The 13522-nt window shown below is 43.3% G+C and overlaps 1 protein-coding gene across 1 annotated transcript in view; it reads right to left on the bottom strand.

Moving 5' to 3' along the window:
* LOC130212678 (A disintegrin and metalloproteinase with thrombospondin motifs 16) overlaps positions 1-13522 on the bottom strand; it is a 65399-nt gene that overhangs the window by 18648 nt on the left and 33229 nt on the right. Inside the window, exons 9-14 of the mRNA XM_056443789.1 lie at positions 13382-13519; positions 10339-10492; positions 7477-7572; positions 4506-4654; positions 3432-3604; positions 3211-3341 (exon numbers count right to left, since the gene is read on the bottom strand). Coding sequence (XP_056299764.1) covers positions 3211-3341; positions 3432-3604; positions 4506-4654; positions 7477-7572; positions 10339-10492; positions 13382-13519 — 841 coding nt within the window. The remainder of the gene's footprint in view (positions 1-3210; positions 3342-3431; positions 3605-4505; positions 4655-7476; positions 7573-10338; positions 10493-13381; positions 13520-13522) is intronic.

The raw sequence follows: 13522 nt of genomic DNA, 5'->3' as shown, positions 1-13522 counted from the left end.
GCAAGATACTATATGGTCCTTTTCATGACATTTAAAGTAGTCGTGAACCGGCACAACAAGGGTGTCTATAGATGTCCTCCTGGTGCTTAAACCACACTCAACTTCTAACTTCAAAGACTTCAATGATGATATCATCTTCAAAAAAGAAATGGAGCACTGACTCCAAATGCTTTGAAATCTCTCTTCAGTCACGCTGTGTTACTGTCTCCCTGCTCGACATTGAGAAGCATTACCTCACACAGTCCGTCGATACAGACATTAGAGCTGTCCTGTGAGCAGAGTGTCCCATCCTTAACTTTGCTGGCCAGGGCAAAGAAGAAATCATATCCCTCAGCAAAGCAGTACAGCTTACAGACATCTTGATCTGGGAGGAAGGAAGAAAACCACATGAGACACAGACAACGAGCAAATAGTTTACGAACATGATATGGCTCCTTGGTAAAAGCCTCTCCCAAATAGTTTTCCCTCATCATTTAATTTTGTTTGTTTGTAATTTTGAGTAATTTTGTCGTCTCACCGTCCACCCTGGTGTACGGCCTCCAGCTGTAGTACCATCCTCTGAACTGTTTGCCGTTGAACTCGGCACACTGCTGCGCTCTGTACTCGGTAGTGTTGGGGGGACAATCCTCAGTGTTGCACAGTTTGTATGACCTGAAGGAGCCCTCACAGAACCTCCCTCCATATGCAGGTCTGCAAAGAAGGCACACACAGTACATTGAATTTCATTGTGATGCTGTGTGTGTGTATATACAGTCGTATGCAAAAGTTTAGGCACCCCTCTGAGGCTGCATGATAATTTACTCTGTCTTCACCAAAAAAAGATCACAGTTGTGTAATATTCATTTTCTAGTTAACACTGAGTGCTGGGGTGTTTCCCAGACAAAGATATTTAGTGTAGCAGTATTTAGTTGTGTGCAATTAAATCAAATGTGAAAAATAGGCTGTGCAAAAGTTTGGGCACCCTTATCATTTTGTTGATTTGAATACCTGTACCTACTAAATCGCTGATTAACTGCAACACATAATTAGTCTGATTAACTCGTTAAGCCTTCAATTCCATAGAAAGGTGCATCCAATCATTAGAAAAGGTATTTAAGGGAGCCAATTGCAAGTTGTGCTTCTCTTTGATTCTCCTCTGAACAGTGGCAACATGGGGGCATCAAAACAGCTATCGAATGATCTAAAAACAAAGATTGTCCAGCAGTATGGTTTAGGGGAAGGCTACAAAAAGTTATCCCGGAGGTTTCAGCTATCAGTTTCCACTGTGAGGAATGTTATTAAGAAATGGAAGGCAACAGGCACAGTTCTTGTTAAGGCCAGAAGTGGCAGGCCAAGAAAAATATCGGAGAGGCAAAGGCGAAGAATGGTCAGAATGGTCAAGGACAACCCTCAGACCACCTCCAAAGACCTGCAAGGTCATCTTGCTGCAGATGGTGTCACTGTGCATTGCTCCACCATTCAGCGCACATTGCACAGAGAACAGCTGTATGGGAGAGTGATGCGGAAGAAGCCTTTTCTGCACACACGCCACAAACAGGCTCGCTTGAGGTATGCAAAACTACATTTGAACAAGCCAGGCTCATTTTGGAACAAAGTGCTGTGGACTGATGAGACAAAGCTAGAGCTCTTTGGTCACAACAAGAGGCGTTATGCATGGAGGCAAAAGAACACAGCATTCCTAGAAAAACACTTGCTGCCCACAGTCAAATTTGGTGGGGGGTCCATCATGCTGTGGGGCTGTGTGGCTAGTGCAGGTACTGGGAATCTAGTTAAAGTTGAGGGTCGCATGGATTCAACTCAGTACCAGCAAATTCTTGACAATAATGTTCTAGAATCTGTAACAAAGCTGAAGTTACGGCGGAGTTGGGTGTTCCAGCAGGACAACGACCCGAAACATCGCTCCAAATCCACTGAGGCATTTATGCAGAGGAACAACTACAATGTTCTGGAATGGCCATCCCAGTCGCCAGACTTGAATATAATTGAAAATCTATGGGGTGACTTGAAGCGGGCTGTCCACGCCAGGCACCCATCAAACCTGACTGAACTGGAGATGTATTGTAAGGAAGAATGGTCCAAAATCCCTTCATCCAGAATCCAGACACTCATAAGAGGCTATAAGAAGCGTCTCGAGGCTGTTATTTTTGCAAAAGGAGGCTCTACTAAATATTAATGTGATTTTTCTGTTGGGGTGCCCACATTTATGCACCTGTCTAATTCTCTTATGATGCATATGGCATATTTTCTGTTTCTCAAATAAACCTTATTTCACTGCTAAAATATCACTGTGTCCATGAAGTATTATATATATGACAAAGAAGTTCCTGATCCAAATGCCCAACAATTTATAGATGAAAGTAATGGAGATTATCAGGGGTGCCCAAACTTTTGCATACGACTGTATATATATATATATGTATATCTGTGTGTGCCTTTGTGAAGGGTTCTCCAATCACAGGTGTATGTCCCCAGGAGCTGGACGTATTCAGTTCCATCACGCGGATACTCCGAGCTCCTCCTGGGATGGTTACCACCCCATAGTACTCTGGGAAAGAGAGGAACATTTGAAGCAACGGGCACATATTGTACATTACATTACATGTCATTTAGCTGATGCTTTTAACCAAAGCAACTTACAATCCTGTTACATTCATACACTGTAGATGCAGCTACAGGGAGCAATTCAGGGTTAAGTGCCTTGCTCGAGGACACCTTGACTAGCGCGGGGATTGAACCTCTAGCCCCATGATTGAAAGACGGACCTGCTACCCACTGACCCACAGTCACCATATTGTAGCTGTGTTTTTGGTATAATGCTGCTTGCTGTACTGTCCTTTGTAGATCTTACAGGGGGAGTTGACTCCACTACACAACCCGCAAGCGTCAGGAACAGCCGAGGAGCCCAAAGCACGGTCACAGCCCACTTTCTGGGAGAAAACATCATTGATTTAATAAAGAGAGCATGCATGAAGAATGTAGATTATAACTATATGGTCCTTTTCATGACATTTAAAGTAGTCGTGAACCGGCACAACAAGGGTGTCTATAGATGTCCTCCTGGTGCTTAAACCACACTCAACTTCTAACTTCAAAGACTTCAATGATGATATCATCTTCAAAAAAGAAATGGAGCACTGACTCCAAATGCTTTGAAATCTCTCTTCAGTCACGCTGTGTTACTGTCTCCTGCTCGACATTGAGAAGCATTACCTCACACAGTCCGTCGATACAGACATTAGAGCTGTCCTGTGAGCAGAGTGTCCCATCCTTAACTTTGCTGGCAAGGGCAAAGAAGAAATCATATCCCTCAGCAAAGCAGTACAGCTTACAGACATCTTGATCTGGGAGGAAGGAAGAAAACCACATGAGACACAGACAACGAGCAAATAGTTTACGAACATGATATGGCTCCGAGTAATTTTAAGTCTCACCGTCCACCCTGGTGTACGGCCTCCAGCTGTAGTACCATCCTCTGAACTGTTTGCCGTTGAACTCGGCACACTGCTGCGCTCTGTACTCGGTAGTGTTGGGGGGACAATCCTCAGTGTTGCACAGTTTGTATGACCTGAAGGAGCCCTCACAGAACCTCCCTCCATATGCAGGTCTGCAAAGAAGGCACACACAGTACATTGAATTTCATTGTGATGCTGTGTGTGTGTATATATATATATATATATATATATATGTATATCTGTGTGTGCCTTTGTGAAGGGTTCTCCAATCACAGGTGTATGTCCCCAGGCTGTGTTCCTTAAAATCTCTTCCACGGGTCAATTAACCCTTTCTATAAGCCCTCTAATCACACTCTCACTTATCTCGTGTTCGCTCTTAAGATTCTCTTCTTTTATATTTTTTCCATTTCATCTTTTGCTTTTTAAAATCCCTTCTCTGTCATCTCTCCAAGCATCCCCCCCTTTCATTCCACCTTTCTCTGTCTCATTCTCTCTCTCTCACTCCATGCCGATCTCTGTCTTCCTTACCCTCCACCACCATCTCCCTCTCTTTCTCCTCAACACCCTCTGTCTAATTTAACCCACCACTTGTCATGATCTTGGCATGACATGACAAAGACGAGGCCCCTCTACTGATGGGTAGAGCAAATAATCCTGAGTGACTGATGATGAGTATAGAGACTAAGTGAGCAGATAAGTGATGAAGCGACAGACATCATGTTAGTGATCCTCACTATTTTTATTACATGTTTTAAGATACGTTTGGCCTTGAGTCTTGGAATCACAAACAGTACAAAACGTTTCAGTACCAACACATATATTCTCTTGATAATCTTCAGTGTGTCATGAAAATTAGGAAATTATCAAATTTGATATTTTATCAAGTCGTTTTGCAAGGAGGCAGTCAGTTCCAGTTGTGGGTGTTACCCTTGTTTTGAGCATTTATCCTGCATAGTTTCAACACATTAGTTTGACAGGTTTACTTGTGATACGTTTGGTGAAATGTACAAATGTACATGGATGTCACATCCTGTTATTGTGTATACGCTCTACCTCGGGTTGTTGCACTGGCGCTCTCGATAGGTGACTCCGCTCTCGCAGCTTCGCGAGCAGGCAGACCAGGCCGACCACTCGGACCACTGGCCATGCTGAGGCCTCGGGCCCTCATCGCCCTGCTTTACACACTGGCCCCTACGACACCACTGGAGAATGACAGAGAGGGATTATGAGTGGAGCGGAGGGAAGGAGTGAGGCAGAGAGGCTAAGGCACACAAGAGCGAAGAGTCATAAAAGTGTCAAGAACATACAGACTTTCCAGTGGACCCTGCCCTTTTTCTTCATTATGATGACTGTCTGTCAAACCATAGAATATGTCTGCAAGACGTAGCTTTCAGGTTGAACTGCTGTCAAAGAGGTTGCGGTTCAGACCTGGTTACAGAGTCCCAATCTATCAGAGAAACTGCAGTGCTGCTGCTTTTTGGACAGCCTCTACCTTGAGCTTTCACCAGCTCCAACTAAGAGGGTTGAGCACTCAACTGAAACGTGGAAAAATGGTCTCATACAGTATAACAGTCTGTCATATCGACATTTCATGTTGACCTACATCGTAACAACATTTGTTTTTTTCCCTCTGTTTTCTTCTTCTTCTTTTCAAAAGCAGTGAAAGTAAAACAAAACAACTATAAAACAAGAAACAGGTGGACATATGGTTGCCAACAAAGCACACATCAATGTTAGAATGTTTCTTTGCTGCCGAAAAACACATTTTGAAACATTTACAAATCGGCTGATGCACTGAGATAAATTCCATTGCAAATCAACTATTAAAGTGGGGCTCTTAGCCTTTTAGTTGATGGGTCACCCGTTTTAAAAAATGGTGTCGACATCATTCTTGAATGAACTAAACCAGAACCAGCAGGTTTTTTAACATGCATTTAGAAAAATGAATACACCAAAGTTCTTCCAATTTGGTGAGGCAGTGAGCCATGTGCTCACATGAAGTCACCAGCTACTTCTTTTTACCATAGAGGAGCGTCAGTGGGGTTCACAATGACCTCCTCGGATGCCACCGCTCCTCAGCACCACCACCGCAGGGACCAAGTGGATCTCTGCAAATTGTGTTCCATGATGAGGCAACCATTCGAGGCAGGGGAGAAATGTTAAACCAAATGGCAAGCGACGTAAACGCAGTGTGTCTGATGGGATGATGGAGATGCTGCATGAAGTTGTTTCCTGTATGTCCCATTTTAAAAGTCATTCCCAAACCAACCAATCAAATTAGGAAGCGCTGCGCTCCAAAAATCCCTAATTGTCTAGTGCGAATCTAGACTTAGTTAAAGCAACATTATGTCACTGTTCGCTGCCACCGAACTGAACTGGATCTGTGAGATGACTTCAGCCACCAACTGCTCATCTTGGAGAGATCTCAAAAAACACACACATAACCCACTCATGCATTAGCATTGATTAGGTGACATATATTAAGCTGGTGTTGTTAGCATTGTGCGTCTGTGCCTGCCACGAGAACACACTAGAACACACACTGTCTCACACACACGCCCCACCAACGCATCTCGAGGTCCTACACTCGAGAACTAGAACAGCTGATTCCCCCTCAGTTTTCCCCCTGCGGCGGAGTGCCACAGATTCCTAAGTGAGCCTGTCATTGTTTGTGTTCAGTTAATTGTCCCGTGGAGGGAAAGGGCGGGATTAAACCATCGGGTTCAATATATTGAGAAGCAAATGTGGATGAGGGGCTGTCAGGGGAGAGAGAGTGAGCCTTGGGGGAGAATCATCTTGAAAGAAGTAAGGAATGAAACAAAGAATAAATAAAGAGCACAGATTGCTTTTTGGCGCCAGCCCCAATGGCATATTTTTTGCCACGTCAGCAACAAACCAATTGCAGCTGCTCCCTGAGGTAAAATAATGAAGGGAGAGTGTGGTACCGCTATTAAAACACTCAACACATTTTACTTTCATGATAGTATCTCCATAGATTTGGCTCTGTTTACCATTTAAGATAATATTACTCTTTGTCTTGTGCAATTTACTCACCATTGGAGGAGGAATCTATGCATGCATCTGTGTGTGAGACGTCTCTACTAGCTCTACCCCTCCTAAACTAAATGACACACAGCTGATTATACTAAGCAGCACAGTGGAGAAACACGGTGACTCAACTCATGCCTTAAAGGGAAAAATCCACTCTGAAATTGAATTCACTTATTGCATTGGTCTTGTGCAGCTCAGTCTGTTATGTAGGGCATCTGAGAGCGGTCACATCCAATGTTCCTGTTTAAATCGTTTTGTTGAGCATATTTTTTTTACCAAAACTGCAACTAAGTTTGTGAGAGGCTATTGTTTGGTGGCTTTCATTTGTGGATTTATTTGTCAAGATGTTGCCATGGAGCAGTGTTCTGGCAGCAGTCGAGTAAACAGAAGATCATCACATGCTGTCCTCGTTTGACAAAGCAGGCGCACCAACTGCAAAATCATTTGGGTTCCTTTGGCTAAAATGGAACACTGTATCTCAGTGTTGGTGAGAATAACCATTTTACCCCCTGCACAGAGCATGCATTTAAAATAAAAAAAGGCCTGCATCTTCCTGCTAGCTGCTATACATGTCTTTGGTAAAAACACTTAAAAAAGGTCCAATTATATGTCATGTGATACCACTCTTGAGTTGACAAGGCTTTTGAGCATATTTTTCCTAGCCTCCCCCCACACACACGCACACACACACACACACACACACACACACACACACACACGCACAGATATGTCCACATAGACACCCTGGACACCGTAGCACTGAAACATAAACCGCCAGCCTCAGCCTTTTGAGATAAAGCAAATTAAAGAGAATTATTGATGACCTGCAAACTGTTTGAAGACTAATGACAAAACTGCTGCTTCTTGTGAATACGGGAGGATTAGAGACACCCCGCAGGGAGATTGACACCTGCCAAACACACACACACACACACACACAGACACACACACACAAATACTCGTGTTAAGTCACCATATCAGGGCCGCAGGCAGAGCCTTCAGCAGCTGGCATGAACTTGGTCTCACACTTCCTCCCAACACGGTGGCACCACAGAGCCTTGCAGATATCCTGGAAAAACACGGGAGAAAGGCAGAGAGTCAATTACACGGCGCTGCTAACATTGCTAACTCGTGTTCAGTGTCGGTATCTCACAACAGCTGTAAACAAAGTTTGCGATGGGAAGGACAATAAATAATGCTAACACTGCTGTTTTTGCCACCAGAGAGCTATTACGACATGCTGATGGAAACTTGCTGAAATGGGGATAGTCTGAATAATGACCTTTTGGCAAGCTTTCAGTGTGCAGCAACCTTGTATTTCCAAAATATGTATGCTTCAGTAGCTAGAATAACAACATTCATCCCACAGGCCTTGCATCAGTTGTAATACAAAATGACAAAACAATTCAAGTTGATTTAGTCATTTCATACTTTTTCTTCGCCGAACACACAGTACAGCTTACGGTCACAAACAGTGAAACCCACAAAGGATATGGACAGAGGTAACTGTGTGACTTAAACTTACATGACTTCATGCTTGTGTTTCTCAGCAGAGGTCTGAAAGATTCAGATGGGAGCACCGGGTGCTTTCCCTGCTCACATTGCCTGAGAAACCAGACCTGCTGCTTTTTCAACATATCCACTCTATTACTTTCTGAATGACTATATCAGATTTTGACGACTCAGTGCAGATGTTGACAGGCACCTTGGCCTCAGCCGGTTGCTGCCAAGAACCACCATGGAATTCATCCCAAGGCCAATTTGTCCAGCTGTTTTGCTTGCTCAGGTCTTTTGTAGTAGTACAAATGGCACAGAGCAACAGGGAAAAGAGTTAGAGAGTGATGAAAAGAAAAGACAGAGAGAGAGATGATGGACGGAGTGCGACAGAAACTGAGTTGAAGAGAGAAAAAAGGTAAAAAAGCACTCACACTTATTATTTGGCTTTTTGCCAGTGTAGCCCAGCTCTATCTAACCACACACACACACCATTGAGAGTATCATTTGGCCCCTCTAGCGGTACCCTAATCTTGACATCGCCTGCCAAAAGTCTTCATGAAATATGAATTCATTTCAAAATGAAATTGCACCACTGAGGACGATTCTCATATTATTTATTTTTTAACAAGTAACAAGTGTCTGGCAAGACTGCACCTTGCCGCCACCAGGTGCATGAAAAAAGACCAAAAACAAAACCATGAGGGATTAAGTCTATCATATTGTACAGTTGAATGATGCAGAGATGTTTCAATATTTAAACAGGCGGGCTAAGTAGGAAACCATGTGCTAATATCACAGGGATCCCAGCAAATTATCTGTGAGGCATTCTGAAGACCCTTTCCAAACCTTTTCCAACATCTTCTTCAATAAAGCAAAAAACTTCCAAAGTGAAGAAGAAGAGGAAAAAGGAACTTTTATTCTTGCCAGTTCTGTCCTCCTCAATCTATCCAGTTTCAAAACAATGTCAACCACAATTCCCTGTATTAGGAGCATTGGATCCCATGTTAAGTGTTGATGCTTTGAAGCTGTGTGAACTAATCATGTTACTACCTCCATGAAGACAAGGCTGTGCCGGAAAAATAAACGGTGGGACAAAGTATTTTTTCCCCCATTGTGTATATTTCGGAGTCACGAGTGGACCAAAAAAATCAGCATGTCCCTTTAATGTGCTGTAGGAACAACTCTGGTTGGAACATTACAATCAATGGCAACACAAATGAACACAAGGGCTACACACAGCAAAACAAATGGTATACCATGGCCTTAATTATTTTAATGAAATGAAGGGACGTATGTTGCTATTGTCTTACAGTTTAAGATGCCAATCACATGCTGCCCTAAAATCCCATTACTGTCAATGTAGACGTGCAGATTGCACGTTTCAAAGTGAAAGAAATGTCATCTACATTTTTCAGGGCTCGACGGCTGCACCCTGAGATAATAATAGTTTAGCTTTTAGAACGCTTTGAATAAAAGGATTGAAAGCAACGCAACTTCCTTTTTTCACACATTTTTACCTTTGAACTGCCACTTAGATTTAGATCTGCCTGGAGGTACATGGTGGCCAGTTTATTTAGGCTTTAATGGGTTTGCTGAGTGTAAAGTCAAACGTGAGCTGCGTCAGAATGCCTGCAAAATAAACTATTGTTTTAAAAACCACCACTAATAAACAGCCTTCTTCTTTTTTCATCCTCTTTTCTTTTGGGATGGGTAGGTTTACTTCTGGGGTTCAGGTGGGGTACCATTGTTGTTCCCAGGAAGATCACTAATCCGGATGCACAACCAATACTTTATAACATCTTTACCGTGCCAATAAACACTGAAGTAATCTAAACCCTCTCCGTGACTTCAGCAGTAATGAGACAAAAGGAAGAGCAACAAGGAGAGATTCCCATTGGCAACGCTCCAGTTTATATTTACACATCCGTCCAAGTAAGTATCTCATGAGCTGATTTAGAACTCTCACTGTTTATTTTGTATTTGCGATGTGAAAAAGTACAGTGTGCATGCATGTGTGCGTATGAGCACATGCAGGAATTCAATCCTAATCTGTGTCTCTTTTCCTTCTTTCCTTCATTCGTCCTTTTTTTCTGTGAGAGTTTGAGAGCTGGATGTGTGTGTGTGTGGGGGGGGGGGGGTAAGGGGTACCTCATCCTCCCCCATCCTGCTCTCAATGGCTCACAGTTTAATTTTCGAACGGGACTAAATGCCACCACATTGTTTTAAAAGTAATTGAGCAATAGTAATCGAGTTTGAGGATGAGTGCTGAGAAAACCGCAGAGAAAATTACATTTAAATGTTACATGGGAGGGCATAATTGAGTCAAAATAAATGTCACCTTCTTAAAGTTCAGGGTGCAGAGTTTGGCCTTCTCCCCAAATTGCCATTTACACTGTGTGTCTGCATCATACAGCTCGCCAGGCAGCTTCTCGGGGTACCGATACTCCTTGACCGCTCGGGGTTCATCTGATAAGCACACAGCCTGGGCAGAACTGTGGGGAGAGGAGAAGGAAAGAGGACGTAATGCAAAAGTCTGTCAAGTAAAAGGAGAGATAAGAAGAAAAAGAGAGGACAAGGATGAATTAAGAGGTCGACAAACGTGGGAGAAGAGGAGCACAGTAGCAAGGCGAGTGGAGGTGAAGAGGTCAGTGGAGGACGGTAAAAAAGAAGCAGCATGTATTATTAACCTTTAAACAACTGGTGATAAACAACATGCTTGCAGACATAAACAGTCAAACAGATTCAATGTTTTATTAATGTAAGGTCACCGGTATAAGGCTCCATGCTGTGCACACAGAAATTCCACAACAGGGAGCACGAGACCCTGATGCTCCACTCTTTCTCACGTCGGAGAGTGCTGTAAAGTGTTACCGTGGCAACATAACACATGTTGCCGAACTCAAACCAGAAGAGTTGTGGTTTTAATGGATCAGGGGCTCAATTATGACGGACATATAAAATCCTTGCCCGTATCACTCATATCCTAACACCAGCGGGGGATTTCCAATGTTAACTGATAGCACTGGTTACTATAGAGAGATGTTTTACTGCTTATACACTGCAGTCAGGGGAATATAATACCACAATATGGTGGAAAGAGCATGAAACGGCAAAATATGTTGGAAAGGTTCACGGTGCTCATGAGTGGTCATGATTGCTTTACCAGAGCGTGTGTGCATGTGTGTGTGTGTGCAGGTGTGTGTGTGTGTGTGCAGGTGTGTGTGTGTGTGTGTGTGTGTGAGCGGCAGAACTTCTATCACTTTATGGGTCCTTTGTGTCGACAGAAAACAATGGCTGTTCTGCAAGTGCAGCGTTTGGATTTTCAACATTATTCACATGATACGGTTTCAAAAAAATACATAAAGTTTACAGTGTAGACACATTAGCAGGAGCACAAGTAAGGCCTGTGGCATGCCTGCACTCAGGCACTTAGGCACTCATGGGTCTGCGAGAGCCTTCAGATGAAATGTGTCGAGGCTGTAAGGCAGTACGCCATCAATGGGGATGAAAAAACCCATCACCGGCGCCATTCTTCTCTTGTATTCCCTGAAGATCTACCGACTAGTTTCTTCTAAAAATCCTGGTTTGTGGGTATATTAAACACAAAGACAGCAACATTCTATTACGTGGCAAGTGAAAAAGTCTTCATGACATTATTCCAATTACAAGACTCACAAAATGATCAATGGTCATAGGTGGATTCTTACCTGAAGTACACTGAGCAGCCGGTTAACTTAGCTCTGCTTAACTTGGCTCTCTAGCCTGGCTCTGTCCAAAAGGTGACACAATCCACCTATTAGTACGTCTAAAGCACACTGATTAACACGCTGTTTCTTGTTTTTTTAATCCGCACAAACACTGAAGTGTAAAATGTCCTGGTTAGTTGGCAGGAAGTTACTGACCGAGGCCAGGAAAAAGTCAGACTCAGAGCCCCTCATAAAACAGCACATTTTGGTTGTTACACTTCATACAGATTTTGTTCAGAAGAGTACATAACCGAGCTTCCTGTGTTAAGGACATAAAGCTTCCACAGGAGACATAAAGATGTCACCTTAGATGTTTGGCTGTAACGAGACCAGTAGGCCAAACCATGTCTTTTGTAGCGTGTCTGACTCTGGAAAATTAAATACCTTTTAATGTTTCACCAATGCGCGCAAAAGAACTTCAAGTGGCTTTAAAAGGGGATTTTGCTGAGAGAGGTCAGATCAGGCATCTGCCTTTACATACAGAGTTGGCTCAGACGTCTCTGTCATAGCTGAGCGAGAAGAGGCAGCTTTAAAGTGAACTCCACCTCCGTAAACTATTAAATATCATAACATTCCGTTGATTGCAATTTAAGAAAACGTACAGCATTTCAGCATTTTTATAATAAAGGGATTATACGGAAAGGTGACCCCGGGTTGTCTCAGTGGTGAAGAGATACCCTCCACGTGGCCTCGGGGGATGACAGGAGTTTAATATAAGGCTGACAACTCTAACAAGGGTGAGGTCACCCCGACTCTAATAACTCAGCGAGGAAATACTCTGTCTGTCTCCACCACTCAGAGGGGAGACCTGACAGTTCAGTTAACACACTGGTAAATTTAGTGGCGGGCACTGGCTATGAGCTATCTCATTTCAAACACAACCACACACACACACACACACACACACACACAAACACACACACACACACACATTCACAGACACATAGAAACACATGTACAGACACATGGACGCTATGCCTGTGATGCTTGTTTTCCTCACATGGATGGGCTTGTATGCATGAAATGCAGTTATCGCACAACACACACACACACATGACTTTCCCCCTCACATACTGTCTCCCACCCATACGTTGACACGTGCTACGTACAGTATGCAGTCTGTAAAGCAACACGTACAGGAGAATAGCAGCACCACATATCACTTTATTGCTATGTCAGCTATGTATCCCAGCCTTCCACACAGAGTAAGTCTTTTGGTCCTTGCTTTTGCAAAATCAAGTCCCATATTAGTTATAACAGGGGCGCAGTTTTTCACTTGGCACTCTTTGGAGCAGAGCGGCATTTGTTACTGATATAAATGATGATGACATGTTTTTTCTATCAGTAACACGTGCGGGATAATAACTCTTGCGTTATTAACCGTATAAACCGACGCAGTGCTTTATATCTTTGTTGCATGAGCGCTTAACAAAGGCTGGCAGGAGGCTGCACTCATTATCAGTGTCATATGGATGTGATTGAGCTCTTCTGTTGAGAAGATATTGTGACTCTTCAAGTGGTCATATCCATGAAGGTCCTTTTGTAAGAATTAGTGCTTCTTAAATCAATTATTTGAATGTTGTTTTAGCAAACCAACAAACCCATAGCAGTAGTAGGAACAATATGTCTGCTTACTTGAGGAAGCGGCTGAGGTACTGGCGGCTGCAGTCCGACCAGGAGAAGATACCATTGTGACCGGCTAACGTGGGAGACATGATGTTGCCTTCTGACTTCTTACACACGTTCCCTTCCCCATCATGGACCATTCCAAAACTT

This window comes from Pseudoliparis swirei, chromosome 22, assembly GCF_029220125.1.
Source record: "Pseudoliparis swirei isolate HS2019 ecotype Mariana Trench chromosome 22, NWPU_hadal_v1, whole genome shotgun sequence".
Classification (NCBI taxonomy): Eukaryota; Metazoa; Chordata; class Actinopteri; order Perciformes; family Liparidae; genus Pseudoliparis; species Pseudoliparis swirei.
The sequence above is the reverse complement of the archived record's forward strand: the minus strand, read 5'-3'. Positions and strand labels throughout refer to the sequence as shown.